The sequence below is a fragment of the Pholis gunnellus genome, assembly GCF_910591455.1.
Source record: "Pholis gunnellus genome assembly, chromosome: 13".
Lineage (NCBI taxonomy): Eukaryota > Metazoa > Chordata > Actinopteri > Perciformes > Pholidae > Pholis > Pholis gunnellus.
Window position 1 is genome coordinate 22,071,165 of NC_136540.1, and position 21,785 is coordinate 22,092,949.

General features: G+C 42.9%; 1 protein-coding gene across 3 annotated transcripts in view; it reads left to right on the forward strand.

The window, feature by feature from the left end:
- Positions 1 to 19,101, forward strand: part of usp25 (ubiquitin specific peptidase 25) — a 36,725-nt gene extending 17,624 nt beyond the window's left edge. For 2 of the 3 annotated variants that reach the window (XM_079171513.1, XM_079171512.1), the window contains exons 11-26: positions 3,107 to 3,234; positions 3,329 to 3,424; positions 3,579 to 3,743; positions 5,737 to 5,975; positions 6,106 to 6,176; positions 6,281 to 6,509; positions 8,067 to 8,330; positions 8,904 to 9,043; positions 10,757 to 10,930; positions 12,262 to 12,357; positions 13,339 to 13,517; positions 14,676 to 14,754; positions 14,923 to 15,002; positions 15,326 to 15,449; positions 16,918 to 17,110; positions 18,298 to 19,101. In XM_079171513.1, coding sequence (XP_079027639.1) covers positions 3,107 to 3,234; positions 3,329 to 3,424; positions 3,579 to 3,743; positions 5,737 to 5,975; positions 6,106 to 6,176; positions 6,281 to 6,509; positions 8,067 to 8,330; positions 8,904 to 9,043; positions 10,757 to 10,930; positions 12,262 to 12,357; positions 13,339 to 13,517; positions 14,676 to 14,754; positions 14,923 to 15,002; positions 15,326 to 15,449; positions 16,918 to 17,110; positions 18,298 to 18,470 — 2,430 coding nt within the window. In that variant the 3' untranslated portion in view covers positions 18,471 to 19,101. The remainder of the gene's footprint in view (positions 1 to 3,106; positions 3,235 to 3,328; positions 3,425 to 3,578; positions 3,744 to 5,736; positions 5,976 to 6,105; positions 6,177 to 6,280; positions 6,510 to 8,066; positions 8,331 to 8,903; positions 9,044 to 10,756; positions 10,931 to 12,261; positions 12,358 to 13,338; positions 13,518 to 14,675; positions 14,755 to 14,922; positions 15,003 to 15,325; positions 15,450 to 16,917; positions 17,111 to 18,297) is intronic. The other variant, XM_079171514.1, reaches the window with a different exon arrangement.
- The last annotated feature ends 2,684 nt before the right edge of the window (positions 19,102 to 21,785 follow it).

Here is a 21,785-nt window from a genome sequence, read left to right on the forward strand (position 1 = left end):
GTTATTTTCCAGGTCCTTATGTCGCACCTGTGCTATTCTGGGTGTGACCCCCGGTTAGCTGTGGCCTTGCCTACACTGTCCCACGGCAGCTGGGAGCAGCTAATTACCAGGCCAGTGCACCCAGCCCTCTGGAAAAGCACCAGCCATCACGAGGGAGGGAGCAGGAGAGACACTCATCCACATCATTTAGGAATACAGGGTTTCCCCCAGAAAAATGCTCAACAAACAAAACTTCTTCTTGTTCTTTTTCTGCATGAAAAAACAAATAAATGGACATTGCAGCCATGCACTTAGAATAGAAGGAAATGTTATATTTGATCAGTTATTGCTTGAGATTCAATTCAGAAATTGAGGATTCACTTTAAATTCGACAAAATAATCATGTTATTTTCAACACTTTGGTGTTCTGGATTCCTCACCTAAAGTGTTATTGTCCTATTTCAGTCTCTGGGTGTATGTGTTAATGCCAGCTATATTTTGTAGTAAGGTACATATACCACAAGATGGCAGTAGCTACTATGTGAGAACCTACAAGTTACTTCATTTTCCTCAACACCTTCCTGCTCCTGTTTTACAAAACGCCTTTTTAGAAAGTGAAAGGTTTCTATCCACTGTAACGGGGCTTTTATTTTGAAAAAAATACAGGAAGTGCTGAGCTTGTATTAACAGCATAATGCTGTAACAGAATGTACTTAATTAGATATAAAGGCCTGTCTGTAATATAACCCGCTCCACATTAAGCTATATATATATATATATATATATATATATATATATAGTTATAGTTGTCTTTCAGTGATGCTTATAACGAACTAATAGCCTAACTGCACTTATGCAATCATGTTAGTTTAGGCTGCATATTTGATCAGAATACCCTCTGTTGGCCAAGTATGTATGCATGTATAAGGAATTGGACTCTGTGTTGTTTTTTGCATCTCTCTAAATGTACTTACGCAGAAATAGAATAAACAGCATGGGACAATGACAACACAATCCCCATTTCTCCAGACCATAATTCCTGCTTTGTAAAAGAAACCAACAGCCCAAACAGAGAATCAAATGTCCGACCCTAACCCCGCGCATTACGGGATGCTTTGTCATTAACGGACAATACATATAGTTAACGGACAATGCATATAGTCAAAATCAATGTAATTAACACAATAACAAGAACCAGTCACATATATTTATATGACAACAAAGCATGACACATCAATCCAGCAACACTGTGGTGCTAAAACGCGTATTTCACCTCTCACTGAAGAGCACGAGTCATTCAACTATTATTCACATCAGAGGGAACAATATTCACCATATCATAAAAACGACACCATATAAAATCTAACAGTAGTAACGCTACTGCAGATGTAAAAACACAAAAGCACTTCACTTACCAAAGCTTCCGTTCACTTAAAGACAAAGTCCATCCTCCTTTCTTTAACGAAGAGTTTAATGAATTGGTTGTACAGAACATCGGTGGGGTTCAGTTCCAGCCAGAGGTCCTCCTGCGAACATGTTCGTTGAGTTGTAGATCCACTCGGGTCTCAGCAAAAGTTTTCAAAAGCACCGTAGCTTCTAAGTGTGCTGTCGTGCTGTGGTGTGGTGTTGCTGCCTTGGTTAGCCACCTCAGGTTAGCATAGCGTAGCTCCAAACAGCTCCAAACGCCAAGACGCTCGGTTGCAAATTAAATGCATTCTTAGCCATAAAATGTGCAACACTTCTCCAACGCTGTCAGCCAGAAATACAGTTCGTACAAATCCTTTTCCTGGCTGGGTCAGGGCTGCTACCTGTGGGAATGGCTGACCCTTTGATACGGTATTTTTCTGGAATTGTCCTCCAGAAATCCGTTTCTCCTTCAGCCATTGGGTGTTAAAAAAACAAAGCTAGATATAAATAATCTAATCCAAGCAAAACGCAAAAAATGTCATAACTTCTCTTACATTATGTTTCAACGTGAACTCTTACTAAATACTGAGATCTGCTTGCTAGCTTTCTGTTTGACAAAAGTCACGCTGGCCCACTGACTAATCACGGCGCACATTAATGCAGAGCTGCACATTAATGCTGACGTACTTGTAGGCTACCTCGGTACCACTGGCTTGTCAAAGAATACGCCCAACATGTCAAACTAAAGATCTGATTGGTTGAAGACAATTGCAATCAACAATATCGTCCCCATATACTTAAAGGGCATCGGGCCTCTCTCCTTACATAGAGAGATAGGGGCTGAATCTGATTGGATAAAAGCTCTCCTTAAAACAAGCTGTGTAGGAAGCATGGCTGCAGGCTGGAAGCAGAGCAACAGAGGAAGACAGGAGCTGTGCAATGAGAAACTAAGATAATGGGGGAAAAAAATTATAATACATGGAGTATATTTGTGAAAAATTATGAAATAGCTATAACTTTGTGATTCTGTTTAGGCCAGCAGAGAAGGCTTAGCTGGCCCTGACGGCGCACCACTGGGATATAGTATATGTAGCTACCTCAATGCCTGCACTGTTGCCCTGCTTTTCTCTACCTTGGAAAATAATCAAAAACATTTTGAATCTATTTTATTTTTTTCAAATGTTATTGCGTTTTGAATGTTCTCTGTGTCCTTATTTCTTTTTTGTTCATTTTTCATTGATGAGCACCTGTGCTCATAGTAATGCATGTAAGCGTAGAGCCCTGATACAGAGAGTTCAGGATATCTGAGAAATTCCAATACATCACAAACAATAAGTTTCCATTGTGACCTGAATAGCAAGTAGTGAGCTCACACCTGTGAACAGTGTAATGAGTTGGGGAGAAATAGTTACTTTGTTCCCAAATGATGAACTGAATGATCCAAAAAATTATTGTAATTTGCCTCTCTACAATGACTTGTGTAATCAAAGGTTTGATTTTCTCAAGTGTTATGATTCCATACCTTGTTGAAATGCTGGTCAAATCTAAACCCACAGCCAAAAGAAATCTTCTCAGATCATTTTGTTATGAGGATCTGTGTCAAGTGAATGTTTCAACAAAAAAACAACTCTACTCTAAAGAGAAAATGTCTTTAACAAGCTCAATATTCTGACACGATAAGAGAATTCATCTCAAGTTCAACATCCTTTTTTTCCTCCAGCACTGGTTCACAGAACTCCCTCCTGTGTTGACCTTCGAACTGTCAAGATTTGAGTTTAACCAAACCCTGGGCCGACCGGAGAAGATCCACAACAAGCTGGAGTTCTCCTCTATGCTCTACATGGACAGGTAATAATGATATTAGCGCTGGCCTTGATTGTAGAATCTACAGTATTTGTCTCTTCTGAGACTGAAGCCTCTGCTGTGGTCTTTGTGTCGTTAGGTACATGGACAGGAACAGGGAAATAACCAGGATCAAGAGGGAGGAGATCAGGAGGCTGAAAGAGCATCTGACGCTGCTTCAACAGAGACTGGAGAGGTACTACTAGTTTACCAATAACTGAGTATTTAGCCATGGTCAACAAAGCTCTCCAGACAGCTGTGGAGACGTCTGCCTCTATGTCCTCTATTCTTATTTCTCTCTCTCTCCCTCTGCGTTCCTTACGCTCCCTCTTTCTCTCGTTTTCTTTCAGGTATCTGAGTTACGGCTCCGGCCCCAAGAGGTTCCCTCTGGCAGATGTCCTCCAGTACGCCATGGAGTTTGCCTCCAGTAAGCCGGTGTGCACCTCCCCAGTGGAAGACATTGACTCGTCAGCGCCTCCCGGTGGTACAACAGGACAACAGCTGTCTCCACCGAGGCAAGTTTTACAACAAGATAGCATGCCCTTCCTGTTTTGATCCTATGTTTTTGTAAGTCAGATTCAGCAAACCCTCTCAACTGCACAAACTTGTCATGAATTGTTTGTTGAATTGATGAATCCTGCCAGTTCATCAGTAGGCGCAGGTTTGTGTCGACAAGACACAAAGACTTGGAGCTAGATTATTTTTTACAAATGTTTTTTTCCTTCTTTTTCTCACGATGTTGGTAACTAAACTTACACTAAAATTAAACTAAAATTACAGATTTACACAAAGAGCTCCACCTGTTCATAGGAGCGCACGAGTATGTTCACTGGGGTCAAGTGTTTGTGCCAGTTGGGCCAAGCGTTGAGGTTTGACGTACTTGCATGGATGATGTTTCTTCCCTTAGTCCTTTCTATTTAGTTAATGCTTTAAGTAATGATTCGGTCACAAGCAGTGGGCAGAATCTGTGGACAGACTTTTTATTTTAAACATAAATGTGGAAACGATAAATGAGTGATGGCCTATTAGTACCACTGCCATGCATAAACATACCTGTTATCTTGCATACAATACTGAACTATTAAAATAATGGACACATTCATGTTTTTTGGTCGAGTTACAAAACGATCAAGTTTCGCTCATAACAATGTCCATACATAATAATATACTGGCCTCAGTAGTTGGCTGTTGTGGATAGGAGCTGCAGTGTTTTAGCCTGGAAAATCTTGCAAAATTGATTGCACAAGGGTCCGTGGGTGATTTCTCAGTGTTTGCATTGTTTAGGATAATGAAATTGATTAGTCTACTGAATAGAAAATTCAGTTTATGAACGTACACTTATATTTTATTGAATATTTATTAAATGACTATTTTTGAAGGATTTTTGAATAGATGCTAATTTTAAATATATTTAAAAAAAATCACCATGTACACGTACCCCCATTTGAGAACCACTGGTCTAATCAGCCAAACAATTTCACGACCCCCCTGCAGCACCTCCACCCTGTTGAAGACCTCTGCAATAGAGGTTGTGTGTACAGAATACACCAACATAATAAAATAACTAGTGCTGGGCAAGTTAACGCATTCATTAATTAACGCCGACAATTATTTTATCGCGCGTTAACGCAGTTTTTTTTTTTATTATTAAGCGGACATTTTTAACACAAGAACCTGCCGTCTCTTCCTGTTTCCTTCACCCACATTCCCCTGGGTCCTAAGTCCCTCCAACTACAGCTTCTTATCACCCTCTATGTACCAACTTACATTTATAACAAATACCACACATATTACGGTAATCATCATTGTGTCTGACCAAAATACCAAAAAAAGAAATGATTAATTAAAATTTTTTTTATAGTTTTTAAAGTGTTTTTTTTAAAATATGTATAATAAGCATATCATTTAGTTATCGCTACTGAGAATTTAACAAACATAGAAAAACATGACGTAGATATGTTTACAGTTTTCAAGATGTATATTTCAAATTGCATCTCTTACACACATGAAGATAAAGTTGTGAACACCGGCTGATTATCTATTATCAGAATCATTACTGTGTTATAGCTGCTGCTGTGTAAAGGGAATACTGCTGTTAAAAAGCACCTTATTTGTTTAAAGTGTTTGCAAACCAAATGTTATTGCCCTTTTGTTCATATAGCAGTACTTTTAAAATAAAAGTGCGCAATGCACTACATTTGAATTCATTATTGAATTTTGCGCATAACAATTTGATTAATCGCAAAAAAAATCACGCGATTAAAATTTGTAATTGTTGCCCAGCACTAAAAATAACATACACAACTCTCTTGAGGCTGCTGCTCCACTGCCTTTATTTAGCTAACCTCACTGGCACTGCTTAAGATTGTTTCTGCCTTCACCCCCTACCCTGAATAGGGTTGTTGTAGCATTATTTGAAGCTGCAAAAAAACCTGGTATTGTAAAATTGGACCAGATCCTTTTTATATATGTTTCATTTGATATCCATCGTGTGTCTCACCCCTGCAGCACAGCTGAGCAGGACCCCTTGCCTCCCTTAGAGAGCTCAGGCCCTGCCTCAGGTCCCACCACAGCTACCACTGCAGCCCAGCAGCAGAGAGTACCCATCCATAAGCCCTTTACCCAGTCCCGGCTACCCCCCGACCTCCCCATGCACCCTGCCCCGCGCCACATCACCGATGAAGAGCTGAAGGTGCTCGAGGGCTGCCTGCACCGCTGGAGGAGTGAAGTGGAAAACGACACCCGTGGTAGGTCTACGGTACCTGCCTCCTATTCACAACCCTTTATGCTAGGGTCCTGAAGCACGAATGACCTGTACCTCTGTAATCATGCAAAAGGCACTTACTAATGGATTGTATATGATGTTCTTCCCACCAGATCTGCAGGGCAGTATAAACAGAATCCACAGAACCATTGAGCTCATGTACTCTGACAAATCCATGATGCAGGTGAGCAGCTCTTTACTGGAATCAGACATGTTTGAAATACAAAAAGCCAAATCAACTTCTCCGCTTGTTAATCGACATTTCAAATCTCCTTTGCTTTGTTCCAGGTTCCATACCGGCTTCATGCAGTGCTCGTCCATGAAGGCCAGGCCAATGCAGGCCACTACTGGGCTTACATCTACAACCCACATCAGCTCTGCTGGATGAAGTACAACGACATCTCTGTCACCAAGTCGTCCTGGGAGGAGCTGGTCCGGGACTCGTTCGGAGGCTACCGCAACGCCAGTGCCTACTGTCTCATGTACATCAATGACAAGAAGCCCTTTCTCATAGAAGGTAAACATGGACAAGGGATGCTTTTACTGACCGATAGCCGAACCTCGTTAACCGACAAAATTCCTGCCTACGTACAGGGGGGCTGTGGTTGAAGTGCCTAACGGGGAGCTGCAATGATGAGTCGCAGTGTATGCACAAAACGGGCACGATGCTGCGTGCATCGTCATGGACACACAGCGGCAGTTAGTAAAGCTGCGAGGTTGTCAGCTGTGTTTCTGCCCGGTATATACTCAGTCAGAGTTTCTCTCAGTGAATTGCCGACGTAACGTTAGCTCGTTAGTTGTCCAATCCAGATAGAGAGAGCGTGGCCCAATCCCAATCTCCACACTCACGGACTCAGACTTTGAGGGTTTAGTTCTGTCCCACTGTCAAATCCTCGAGTGTTTGAGTCTCTATCGCAGACAGTTTGAGCCCTTTATGATCCCTTTCCCTAAGTTTGCATTCGTGCAGTTTGCCCAATGGAATTACCCACAATTCATAGCAATTTGACGTTAAGTATGGGGTTACCAGTGGAAGTATGGAGATGTGAAAAAGGTTATCAAAGAGGACGGCACATGTGTGCTCAGTCTGTCATATTACATTTACACAGAAACATTAGGGATTAAAGACGGAACAAAAAACCATGAAATCAGAGGAATGAAGCAGAGCTTATATTACACTGATTTAGTCATCAAATATTTGATTTTGTCATTGGAACTGTTTTGACAAAAATGAGTAAATAGATTGAAAATGACCTCATGTTGTTAGGAAAGAGCCTGGAGGAAGTTCAAATCAGAGAGTAAAGGTATCAAATATATACACACAATTGGAGATAATATTTTTTGACGTTGTCATGGTAATGTGATATGTTGTTGCAAAGTACTGTCCCATTCATATTTACACCATTTCAAGCCCTCCCAGTCTCTCACACTCAACAGGCTCACTGATGGTGGGCTGACCTGTAGGTGGACCAGCTATTCTCCTTTAAGACCAAGAAAAAAGGAAAAGTGTATGTTTTCTTTACTGTTTAGCTGCGAGCATTTATCATTCCACATTCATATTGTTGGTTAATGATAAAACGATGATTTATTAACATCCCTAGCATGGACCAAGGTTTAGCCAGTGGACGGGTTTATATGTATCTCTGATATTATATTATATTTCTCAAAAACACGGCCAGAAGATAACATCTGCTCCTAGTTTGTCTGGTGAAGGACTGATTCAGCCATGGGAGACATGTTAACTGTGTGATTTGGATTCACTATAGTTTCTACTGTTGGCTCAGTTTAAGTCAAAGAAGTGGAGCCAGCTCCACTCCGACTTTGTATTGCCATCTCTCCTGTAGACGGTTTGTCCAGCTCAGACCTGCTGCTGAGTGAAAATGAGAAGTCACGTTCTTGTGAAAAGCTTCAGTTTGAGTCTGAGCGCAAAGGTTTTTTTGTTTCCTGGTGTTCTAAGTGAAATTAAAAGTTATTTCTGTTGGAAAATATATATAATTAACATTGCAGCAATTAACGGTCATGTTTTTGAGCAGACCAGCTCACGATCATCGTCTCTCTCTCTGTGTTGTCTCTGCAGAGGAGTTTGATAAAGAAACGGGACAGATACTCAGCGGCATGGACAAACTACCTCCAGACCTGAAGCAGTATGTGAGGGAGGACAACGAGCTGTTCGACAAGGAGGTCGAGGAGTGGGACGTCCTGCAAGTCCGCAAGGCCCAGCAGGAGAAGCTGGCCCTGGCCGCAGCAGCAGCCGCAGCAGCCGCAGCCGCATCCAGCATCTCCACCTCTTCCTCCTCCCCTCAGCCAATGAGTATTGAGTCCAGCCCTCCAGACAACACAGGTCAGGGCCATGACACATAGACTACAGAGTACAATGATTACATGAGAATCAATACTTGGTAGGAGGATGAATACAGAAAAACTCTTGTTCCCTAAAGAGTTTTAAAATGTTATGGAAATATTGGCTTGCAGCCTTACAACTCCCTGTGGCATGTGTGTATTATTGTATACAATATACACAGTAGATCACAGGGAAGGTCTTGGCTTAAATAGCTGGCTGTAAGATAGTGATCTTTGATGTTTATGATGCAGCCCACAGCACTTAAATGCATTTCTATTGAATGATGGTGGACACACGGTATGATGGGTGCATTAGGCAGTGAAAGGTTTTTGTTCTTGGATTGTAATTCAAGCAAGTGTGTTGGAAGCCAATTGATACTTTTAATGTGGACCTAAACTACATTTGACTCTAGGCACCTGTCCAAAATACAAGCTTCCCACATGTAACCCTGTAAACGCTCTGGATCATTCCCAGATGGATGTAGACCCAGGGCACTTTGTGAGAAAAGAAAACTTCAGTAAAGAACTGTGCATTTCTTCTGTTTCTCTCATGGTGCCATCTGCCCTCCCACAGTCCCCCAACAGGAGCCCGAGTACATGGAGCAGCCATCACCCACGAACGACTCCAAACACCTGCAGGAGGACACAGAGAGGGCCATCTCCAGGGCTGCTGCTGAGCATGAGGAGAGGAGCCCCGAGGCGCTGTTAAACACTGTATGTGAAACACACAGAACACACTACGTCTGTCTTTCTGACATGTCAGTTTGTTAATATCAATCAACAAACTGAAGTGTATCCACCTGTGTTTTTATGTCATTTGGAGCAATTAGAAAAAGGTTTCTATCGCATTAATTAAATGTGATGTCACATTTGGCTCCTAAAATGTAACATCCAAGTGTCAATACAGTCAATACAGTGTTTTAAAGCTGCTGTAATCAATAGTTTTATTAGAGATGCAGCTGATCCAAACCGGCCACGACTGGCGAGATCAGTCTCGTATTTCATTTTTATTTGGTCACATGTGCAGCATGACAGTAAAGTTACAGCCACACACACACACACACACACACACATACACATGTTGTCGGTGTGACAGACATGAAGACGTAATGCTTTTCAACGTGTCACAACTGCAAGTCCAAAATAAGCCGTGGAGGAGCAACGTTAAACACTTTGAACAACTAACATAATCAGACACTTGTTGTGATTCATTCCCATCATGCAGCTCAGAGTAATCGGCTGAAGTTGTTGGAGGTTGCATTGACTTGCATTGTGACTCTACTCGGTAAAACTGAAAATTGAGCAAATAAATTATAACATTATCATGATGTGTTCAAATGTATTCTTGTAAAAAGGAGTTTTTGGTGAGAAACCTGAATGAATCCAGTTGTTTGCAGCAGATGTTTTCACAGCAATATATCAACGATAGAAGAAAGGGAATTATGAGCTGTTTAACTTCCTAACACCAGCTCTAAAACACCATTAATACGCATATATTTAAATAAGAATACAATCATTTATTTCCTAATCATTTGAACTGCGTGTTATGAAAATGACCTCTATAGACGACAAAAGCAAAAGTAAAAGGATAACATTTCAAATTTTCGACCGGCTACCTTGAGTTCAAGACAGTTGAAATCACTTTTTCGGGACAGTGGTGAAGAAAGTTAGCCTTGTTTTCAATTGCAAACTGTGTTTCTCTAACCTTTATGTGAATGATCAGAGAGAATGCTCGCTGGTCTCTGCAGCTCCTCTCAGCTCTGTACGGCTTCATAGACTTTTAGCTTCTTGTTTTGGTTTTCTGACCTGCGTCACTGGTTTTGTTCACTGCTCTCATAGTGTTGCAGAGGGCAGCTGTCAAAAAAGCTCTCAAAGCCCACTGTTGACTACCTGCTCAGCAGCCGGACAAAGTTAGCGACCGGATGGTGAACACAGTGGAGCATTTAGCAGCCAAACCACAGCTAACAACATATTGTGCGTACATTCACCAGCTCGTCAGAAACACAACTCCAAATGAATGATGACGTGTAAACTGCTTGCTAACAAGTTGACTGTGTCGCCTTAAGAGGAGATGTTACAGTATGTCAGTATTGTGTTGTGTTCAGCTCGTTTCGTTAATCCAGGTTAAAACAGAACAGAACAGGGAAAGTAGCATAAAGATGAAACTTCTTACTAACATACAAAAAAACGTTTTTATCTTCAGCCGAACTCTAGAAGGGATTTTGTCACAGAAGGAGAGCGATGTAGTTTTCAACAGTTGTGTCCAGTGAGTCTGATTATGGATTTAAAGGGAATTGATCTGTCGAGCCCTCTTTATTTGATGAGCTCCACTTCTCTAATAATCAGTTTTTCCTCCTACGTGCAATGTTCCCTGCCTCTCCATCAGTCCTCTGTCCTTCTTCTTTCATCTGTCCATTCTCTCTACAGTCTCCCCCCCCTGCCTCCTCCCCTCAGCCCGAAGTCCAGGTGCGCACCCCCTCCGCCCCCCCTCCTGACCTGGTCACGGAGGACGAGTCCCCTGGCCAGCGCACGGTCGAGGTGGCCATTCCCAATGTGGGGACCTTTCTCATTGAGTCAGAAGAGGGGGGGTACGATGACGAGGTAGCCCTCGCCCAGACACACCCTCCTCTCTCGTTTTTTGTGCTGACTGTGCCTGTTTGACATATGGCGTGAGGGCATCGTTGCCCGCTCACACGGCTCTGCAGAAGGTTTTTCACACCTGAGAAAATCTGACCCAGGATCGGCATGAGGGGGAAAATGCTGCGCAATGAGACAGACCTCGTTTGTTAGCCTTCCTGCGTTACTCTGGTGTGAAAAGTCTCTTTGCACAAAGGCGGGTTGAGCTTTTAGCAGAAGACTACGGTCTGCTTCGTCACAGTGAGATCAGAGCACAGGCCCATGTTGGGATTTGAAAAAGCTGTTGTATGTTGAAACCTACCTTTCTCCAGTGTATATAGCTAAATACACACATGGAGGATGTTTGTTATAGTTTGCACATACTTCATGAAGTTATCATGATATCTTTTCTTTTTTGGGGGGTCAGCATGATATCAGCAGTAGTTTTAGGTCAGTGTGTTCTGAGTGCGTTGCTGCTGCTCAGTATTCCTGTTCACTATCTGCCTCACCATGGCTGTCAACCAATATTCTAAATTTATATATACACACACACACACCAACCGTAATGATGTCAGAGAAGTCAACCACAGAGAGAGATGCACCGTGTCCTAACAGCAAGCACTATGTTGCGTCGTGTAAAAACCACCTTTCATATGTCAATCCAGATCAGACAGGAGACGTAATCACCTCAAAGATTAGGTGAGTTGTACTAGTTAGTACGTTGTTCTTTTTAAACAGAAATCCCTTGATTGATATTGCAATATTTACTGGAAATGACACACAATGTAGCCAACAGCAAGTAGGAAGCTCTCGGGCGATCTCCCTCCAGCCAGCTGCCTCCTTATTAAGGTTTTTGGAGTGGAATGAGGAGGTATCGTTTAGATCACTTTTCAACTTCTCCAATCAGCCGTTCCCCGTCCACTGCAGCACTTTGGAGGCGCGCGACAGGAATGAATAGAAACAGGGCGTCTGATGAAAGGCCAGAGATACGTGGTGCTGCGTCGCTCTGGGCCAGTTAGGACACGGTGTCATGGACGTGGCGAGAACACCCTGTGCCACACACAGCTGCCACACGGCCGTCTTGGTGTTCAGGCGTCGTGCTAATGAGGATCCCGCATCGTGCCGTTGAACCGAATGCTGTGTCTCTCACAAATGCGTGGCTCTAACCAATGCATGGACTTACTGAGTGATGACCGGCATGCAGCACCCTCTATTGTAGTCGCCTCCGAGCACATAACACAGTGGGTGACCTTGCTCGGTTTTCGTCACGAGGACCTGTTGTTTTGTTTGACATGGTTCCTGCTTCCCCCGGGCAGGCGATGATGACCCCCAACATGCAGGGTGTAATTATGGCCATTGGCAAATCCAGCAGCGTGTATGAAAAGAACGGGCCTGAGACCGCCTTTTTTAAGGTACACACTCCTCCCTCTCCTCATCCCACCGCCGCCCACCTTCTCTGTAATGTGCGTCTGTGTCTTCTCATGTGTACTTTCTGCAGTGCAGTGTACAGGATTTAAAAAGTTACACTCACTATTACGGTAAGGAGAAGCTCTGAGTAACTGAGGGAAACGTATCTGTATTCAGACTTTGGGCAGCCCGTTAGATTTTTGAAAGCTGCCACATCCAGTCTGCACCCCTGATGTTGCCAAAATCATTTTGTTTTGAACGTTCTAGTAGTCAAGTGTTCAGACCCTTTTTAAATGGGCTACAATTTAACTTGCCTCTCAAATAGAACGTGACGGTTCCACATGCCACTTCTCAGTAGGGCCGTTGTGCAGTGAAACAAAACAGAGATCAGTTCCTAACGGGGGAATTGCATCTGTCAAGTCAGATGCAAGGAAGCATCCCTAAATTGTCTCCATCTCAATAATATACTTGTTAAATTGCATATGCAACCGTTTTTTTTTTTAAGTTCAGAGAGAGAAGAGCTGAAAGGAGAGCGAGTGAATGTGTTTGATATTGAGACACATCAGCCTGCTGCAGACTCTGAACTCCCACTGAACCTGTGACGTCTCCACAGCTCAGAGGGAAGATGGTGTGCTTATGATTGCACACGGCGTTTGTTGTCAACACGTCATTATTGACAGCGGCTTAGTCCAACATTTACAGAATCCATTAGGCTGTTGCAGTCCCACCATTTTAATTTGATCTCAGAAATATGAGCACACATTTGAAAGTGCATCATGACTCCAGAAATCAACTCAGAAATGATGAATTATGAAAACAATCACGTTAGAAATTCCTTATAATTGCAAAATACAATTCTTTGCAGGTTATCTTTGTATGTTCTCGACCCAAGAGGACCAGAATAATTAGTAGTGTCCATGTCCGTACCATGTCAACCGTATTGGACTTTTAACCGTGACTCGTCACCTCTTTGTCCCTCTGCTCAGGCCATAAAGCTGGAGTATGCTCGTCTGCTGAGGTTTGCTCAAGAGGACACACCTCCTGAGAACGACTACCGACTACAGCACGTCATCGTCTACTTCATCCAAAACCAGGCGCCCAAGAAGATTCTGGAGAGGACTCTGCTCACTCAGTTTGCTGACCGGAACCTGGCCTTCGATGAGAGGTAGGGTACGCCACTGTTCCCAACCCGGGGGTCACGGGGCTGTAAGGCAACTTGTAAAACTAATATACAGCTGGCCTTTATTTCAGCATTTCATACATTTCTGTGAAGACAATTAAATGCAGTTGTCATTTTTATAGTTTGGATTATTCTTATTATGTACACTTTAAAAGACTTCACAGAATGAAAGAGAAGGAAGACCTGAACACCAGTTTGATCCACAGCCTTCTCTCTGCTAAAGCGCTTAGTTCTGTATTAGAACAGTCAAACCGCTAAAACAACCAGAGAGCTAATAAAACAATGGCCAAGCGTGAGGGAGAAGAAAACAATGAAGAAGCCCATTACATATGTATGATTGTTAAAAAAGCTAAACCTAAAACAGAGAGAATTGTATTAAAGTTCGTAAAGGACTTGAACTGGAAATAATCTGCTCAAAATTCATCCAGATTGCTTTTATGACACAAACCTCCTGCAGTTATCACGTTCTATCCATAAAATCTGTATTTATTTAGGGGTCATCAGTTTAGAGAGTGTCGGTTAGACTGTACGCTCTGCCACAACAATGTGTTTAATACAAATGTGCTATAAAATGAAGTGCATTTGATTCTTCAAAAAAAAAAAAGTCACTTAATGAATGACTGAAACGTAATGAACTTACTCACAGTGACCAGCAGAGGGCAGCAGAGTCCTTTCCTCTGACAAACAGGTTCACTGTCTCCCTGGTCAGCGCATCACTGCTGCCAGTCCGTTCAAGCACTAATCTTAGGAGACACATGAATTTTTAATGACTTTTTTTATATACTGCTGGAAAATATCAAGATTCCCTCCCTATTAACATTGTGCTGTTCGTGTCATTACGGTAGGCATTGCCTCTTACTATCTCTTAAAACTTTTCAGCGACGCTTGATGGCCTCGATCCATATTCATGAGTGAAGAATTGATTTCTCCCTTCTCCGCTATTTTGAGCGAGATAATTAGATATACGTGTGCATGTGGCCTCAATAGGAGCCTCCGGAGGAGTGTTTCACTTCTCCTCTCAGCACTAAAGAGTGATTTGTGAGGCCATGTTGAGGCCTCGGGGCAGGGTGGACTGTTTCATCTCCTGGAGTAGCTCACAATGACTCATCGCTAACGCCGGCTCCTCTTCCTGTCTCCCCACAGATGTAAGAGCATTATGAATGTGGCACGTGCCAAACTGGACCTAATCAAACCCGAGGAGGTCAACATGGATGAATACGAGGTCAGCAGCAGCGTCTTTACTCGTCTAAAATAGTAGATTTGAGTCTTTTTATACAGTGTTTAATGCAGTTATACATTGTCTTTGCTGTGACATTAACATGCCAGTATTTGCAGGTCGATGTGCATTTGAGTGCGTTTTTCTACGCTGACCTCTGTTTATCTTCATCAGATGTGGCATCAGGCTTACCGGAATTTCCGCGAGACAACAATCTTCATGATGACTGGCCTGGAGCTCTTTCAGAAGACAAAGTATGGCGACACCGTAGCTCTGCTCCTCCTAATATCCAGTAGTGGAAACATTGAACTATTTTATTAGAGCTTTAACTTGTGAGTTTAATGTTGCACGTGACATTTGTCTTCAGTTAATTCCCCGTGTGTAGTAGCCAGTGAATGTTGAAATGTCACCTGCAGAGGGCGGCAACTCTGTCTGTGCAGCTCCCTCACTTTGTAGTTGTGCAGCGAGTTCATCGGGTTTATTTCCTCTGTGAGACGGTTCCCTTTCATAAGTCCTCAGTGCAGCTTTGATACTGTTTAATCTGAGTGTAACATCTGTTTATCTTCTCTTCCCCCAGTTACATGGAGGCTCTGATGTATCTGATTTACTCATACCAGTACAACAAGGAGCTTTTGTCTAAAGGCCAGTACAGAGGGCACGACGAGGAGCTGCTTGGTCATTACCGTCGAGAGTGTTTGCTGGTGAGGCACCGCATGCATGTGTGGATTCTCTATTGAAATGAGTGGATACAGAGGGTGTTACCTTTGTGTCCAGCAGCTCTGTCCCTGGGATCCCCGTCTCCTCTGTATCAGATGTCCCACTTTGTCCCCGCTAAAGTGACTCAGCAAAACTAACACGGACAGACATTTCTCCTTCGGTACCGAGCTGTGGCACGATAATCAAATTTGCTCTCGCTGAGACATTGCTTTGGCTTGCTCGCAGCCCACAAAAGATTCTACTGAGGCTTTTTTCATCCGATGCTGCCAGATGAAAATCCTTTCAGCGTTTTGCGATTTTGTGAGGCCCCTTTTCATTTCACCCCCTCCGAAGCTTCAGGCTGTGCGCTGTGTGTTATTGGTTAGGGCTGAGGGTATTTTGGTCGGATCGGCCTCGCACTGGTCCTCGGCGGTGCACTCAGTAACCTTACACCAGCATTGTGCTCATAATGTAATCATTGGAGTGGGAATAGGAAGCAGGAGGGCCAGCGAGTGTAAACACATTAGCATGAGACACAAGCGTGTCCTCGGCTCACCTCAAACCTCAGCCCCGCGCGGCCTGATCGGTCATCTCAGATCTCTGGCCAGAACCTCTGGGTCCGTCCGCTCAGCTGTTTACCTCCAGCTCTTGTTTTAATTGAAAACACTGCTAACATTGACACAGTTAATGTTCTTGGGTGTTTTCTTCCAGCCCCGGGATCCAAACTGGCTCGCATTAAGAAATACAAAAAAGCCTGTTTCCTCAGAGAGGAGGTCAGGGAGTTTGTCTGTGACAGCGAGGGGGTTTGGACAAGAACCGCAAGAAAAGCTTGAATCCACATGAACCTCAGGACCCTCTTCAGTTCCAGTGGCAGCAGATTATTCTGTGATATTAACGGTGCTGTGAGGTTACTGTCGGTGCTTTAGCTGTCTCTACTTATCTGTTGGAACAAATGGAAAACGTCTCTAGAAAGACTAAAGCAAGAATAGGGAAATAAATGACGCAGTAAAAATGAAAACACAAGGATGTTGTTTGGAGCAAAAACAACACAAATATTTCAGTCAAATCTTTATAATCTTCGTATTCTTCAGAGTCCAGAGCGGAGGTTTTCAGCCTGTAAAGGTGGAACTGTAGTTGTGAAACATGGAAGTATATCAAAGGCTCCATGGAAGGGACGACGAGTTCGGCAGTAACGTTACGTTACCACAGTAAAAAGTGAACTGCCCCTGAAGCCCCGCCCCCTTTGTTGCACTGAGCGCTTTGGGCATGTTTAGTCAAAGTTTTTAGAACTGAATGTGTCTCGTCTTTTGGTCCCCAGCCACACACATACACACACACACACACACACACACAGTCATACATAAAGACAGACATTCCTTGCTTTCTAGTAATATGAATGAATGTATTAGACAACTGTCTCAGTAACTCCTATAATCTCCCGCATTAAAGATTCTTCATGGTCTCCTCCCACAGAAATTAAACGAGCAAGCAGCTGCCATGTTTGAGTCAGGAGAAGAGCCGGAGGTGACCACGGGCCTGGGCATCATGAACGAGCTGGTGGTGCTCTGCATCCCACTGCTGCTGATCCACGACACCGAGAGGGACCTGCTGGCAGTGGAGGACATGAGGAACCGCTGGTGCTCCTACCTGGGCCAGGAGATGGAACGTGAGTCCCTGAGAGAGAGAGAGAGAGAGAGAGACGGACACGGCCTATTAGATATTTCTGGAGAGTTGAGGTCCTAGGTTACTAGAACATTCCCAAAGATCATCAGAACCAGGCCACAGCTCGGTTCACACGGTCGAAAGGCTTTGAGGTCGGCCAACGTGTCCTCTTGTCCTGGTCTAAATGTTGCCCCACAGCAATAACCGTCAGTGAAGAGATTTATTACAGATCACAAGACATGTTGGTCTCCTCGATGTAGCATTTACATTGAGTACGTGCTCCATTGGACTCACTATAATATAGTTATGAGGACATTTGAAGTGTTTTACTATAGTGTCGTCATCATCTGTTCTCATCCGCCTCCGCTTATGAACGACCAGAGAAGAAGTAATAGTTGTTGAAAAATGCATTAATAAACAGTTCTATCTGCTAATAGTGTTCTAAACTAGATCAGATTAGTCAGTCAACAGTGAACTAATCAGCAAGTATTTTAATAATCGATTAATCATCATGTACTTAAGATATATGTTCTGTTTTTTTTCATGTGATTTTACTGAATATCTTTTGATTTTGAACCATCTTTTGAAAATATCACTGTTGCTCTTTGAAATGATTGATGGTGAACAATTGCCCTATTAATATATATTAATATATATTTTAAAATGTTTCTTAGAAGTGGGACTTAAAGTGAAGTTGCCAGCTGTCAGTATGTCTCCTCTTCAGCATATATCTTCAGAAATGGCACAAATGCATTTAAAGCCAGATGACTAGTGCTGAAACAATAAGTCGATAAATGAAAGGCCAAACGTTTGACTTGAAATCATGTAAACTGAAGTTGTTGCCGCCCCACGTACGACCAAAGACGGTCTGTCAGATTGCACAAAGAAATCTCTCCTGGAAAATCATTTCTGGGTAAAGAGATGCGAGTGAAGAGGATTTAGCTCTTATCAGCATGTTCCAGTCTCTCTCACAGTTCCTGGCCCGTGTTCAGGAAAAAGCTGAGTATTATCATCATCTCCACAATCTGTTTCTGTTGTGGAACATGCTTTCAAGCTACGCCTGATATCACACGGAAAATATTTACCCTGTGATTTCTGCGTTTAGGAATCTGACTTTCACCACTTTGTGTGTTGCGAGGCCGATCCAGTTAATCATTCCCTTTGCTCCTGTCTGTCCTCCTGCTGCTGCAGCCAGCCTCCAGGAGAAGCTGACCGACTTCCTCCCCAAGTTGCTGGACTGCTCGACGGAGATCAAGAGCTTCCACGACCCTCCCAAGCTGCCCAGCTACTCCACGCTGGAGCTGAGCGAGCGGTTCGGCCGCGTCATGGCCGCCGTGGGCAGGGTGCCCACCGACAGGAGATGAGCTCTGGACGGGCACCTCTCCGCCATCACATCCATGGAACTCTCTTAACCCATGCCTTCCTTCTAAATCCAGGGGTCTCTTGCTTTTAGCTGTTACTCCTCTGTTACTCTTTTGCTGCTATAGATTTTACCGTTATAAATATTATTTCACTTTTTATTTTGAAGCAGAACAGAGGAAGGAGGGTGGACTGTTGGGGAGGGGATTGAGAAATGAGAGAGAGATGGAAAAACACAGTGGCAATCCTGCAGTGGTGGAAAGCCAAGCACACTCTGCTTCAGCTTTTTTTTCATAGATTATTATTATTGTTGTTACTGTTTGATTCAAGCTTCCCCGACCGCACTCCTAACCCTTTCTGAAGCCCCCTCCTCTGCTGCTCCGCCTCCACTTTGGTACAGTATTACCACGTTTTGTTTCTTTTTTCTAAGGAAGTGAGAAGGAAGAAGCCTTCAGAATTATCAGGCGGCTCAGAGTATCTCAGAAAAGGGTCTCATGTCTCTGTGGAGCGCCGGCAGAAAGGTGTTTTCAGTGCTGTGGTAGACGGCCACGCACTTCCTGTGGCTTGTTAATACATCGAGAGAATAAAGTTTTATTTATGGCCCTTTTAGGCCAAATAAACAAATGTTTTGCCTGATGTTGACTTTTCTTTTGCTTACCCAACAACATGGACACTGACATTATTATTATTATTATTATTATTATTATTATTGACATAGATATGTGTATATATATATATATATATATATATATACTGTATATTTGAGACATTAAGGTGATGGGAAGCCTAACTTGTGAGAATGGTAAGTGTCGCACTGACCTGAGATCTGTTGTCAAAGACCTGTATGTGACCCTGTGCTCCTTCAACTATTATTATGCAGCTTATTAGAATTTCAATGATGCATTTTTGGACTAATTTCCTGGAGAAATAAAAATTTCCGAGAACTCTGATCGCTACAAACAAGCCGTGTGATGAACCAGCATCATCTCATAAATCAAAGTCCTCTTTTGGAATAGTCTTGAATTTGACTCCACCCATAACTCAACGCCACTAAAGTCATCAATCTGGAGGAATGTGTTTTCGCCAGTGTTTTGCACAGATTGGGTTACCTGCATACGTCGCCCTGTTTAGTCATGAAAGTAGCTGATGTTTAGCTCGTCACCCGCTGTACTGAGAATCTGAGCTCTGTTTCAAACCTCATCTAGCTGTCCCAGGACCTGAGATACTTACAGCACACACGCTGATAACTTTGGCTCAGGCTGATTACACCGAGTCTGCCGTTGACCTGGGATGGACCTCTAGTGACGAGTTACACTTGCTTGTGCGTCCCTGTGTTGTAAGTAAAGGTACAGAAATAATATCAGAAAAATGCTAAGAAGGGATTCATTGTAATGTATGAAATTAGATTGTAACGCATCAACTGTAAGCAGCAGTTTATTAATGTAGAGGTGGACCTAGCTTAAACTATTTTATTTGGTAGTTTTTTCCAGTGGTTCCCAACATCGGGGTCGGAACCCTCCTGAGGGGTCGTGGGATGATGAGGAAAGAACAAAGAAATGATTTGGTTAATAAACTGGACAGTATCTTGTAGTTAGTGGAGTAAAACTGCAATTCTCCCTTCTGAATTGAAGTGGAGTTTAGTTATGGAAGAGCATATAGCTCAAAGTTGTACTTAAGTACAGTACTTGAGTAAATGTATGTTACTTTTGAACACTTTGTCTTACTTTAACAGCTTTAATCCCAAAGTGTACCACTAAACAAAAACAAGTAAAAGATTCTCACTAACAAAAAGAGTTCAAATGTCTACATACATATAAGAAATGCATAGAAACGTAAAACCAAACAAATACTCTTCCAGCAGCAAAGCAGCTCTGTATCTATTTGGTTTCCTTTAGCATAAAGCAAATAAACTGACCTGAGGACGCTGAGGTGAGTGGAGGAGTTTTCAACCGTTTCTCATTTCTGCCATTTGGGGAGTTTCCATAATGCACTTTTGGGGTTGTCACACCTCTCTTAACACCTCCAGGCCTCACAAGCCTTCCTTTGCTACTACGTCCATCCTTCCCACTGAAGCACATTGAACAAACTGAGGAGGGAGCTTTCCCCTAGTTACTGAGACAGCAGCTGGTGGGAAGGCTTGTTGAGTGACAACAGTCTTCTCTTTCCTGATCCTCCATCGTCTGAGCTCCTATAGACTCCCTCTGACACCTGATATGCTGACTCATCACTATCTGGCCAAACGTGAATACCTCTGTTTAAAGTATTTAATCCTTGTCATAACATCTGACAAGTAATTTGATTTGGAGATATATTGTATGTTGTCCTTGTTTTACCCGAGTTCAAAAAATAAAATACCAGGGCGTCATCCTCTGAGTGTGTGTGTGCATGTGTGTGCGGGCCTTCTGAGAGACCTTCGTAAGTAGACCTGGTTGGGATTTCAAATGTTTATGGGGCATTAATTATCATTAATGGCGGCGGCATCCCATAATTTTTGCTCATTATTTTCATTGACTTGAAGTGGGGCATGAGGCCAAATACTGTGATGATTGTGGAGTAGAGACAGAGGCGTTTACTACGGCCATGATGCTGATGGACAGGCTTAATTAGCGGTTTGAAACACAGCGGCCCCGATGAACGACCTGCAGTTTGTTAGGGAAGGGAGAACAGCTGAGACTAACACACACACCTCAACCAAGTCACTATAATTATATACTCAACGAAATTTACATTAAGGACTGCGTATATATTTTACACTCTTTACTGATGCGTCTCTATGCTGTATTTCACAGCAATAACTTATTTTGCACCTCACCCCACAAATATGGTTTAATTATCTGTAGTTGGAAATACATTTGTGTTCAAATTGAAGGTGGATTCATCCTTTAATGTATGTTTACATTTGGGGGCGGAATTTAATGCAGGAGAACATTTCTGGTATTTTTGGCATACTGCATGCGACAAACTATGTATCGGGATATACTGAATATTTTCCAGGCATACTAAATAGTATGGTAATGATGGGTAAAATACGGACAGACTTGATAAATACTATGCATCATGGGTACATGATAACTGTGCTGCCGTCGGCGGGCTTCAGTTATCGGCTATCGAAAACAACTCCTTTCAACACGGATAAATGGATAACTAATCACAGAACACATTCATTGTTGGATTTGTTAGTTTCATAAAGTCTCTAAAATGTGTGTGACGAAGCTTCTGGGAGGGACACGTCTCGAACTACTGCCCCCGTTGGAAGTCTACGGCGTGTACGGGGTGGCGGCCATTTCACAGTGAGTGTCATGACTGAGTTGTAGATATTC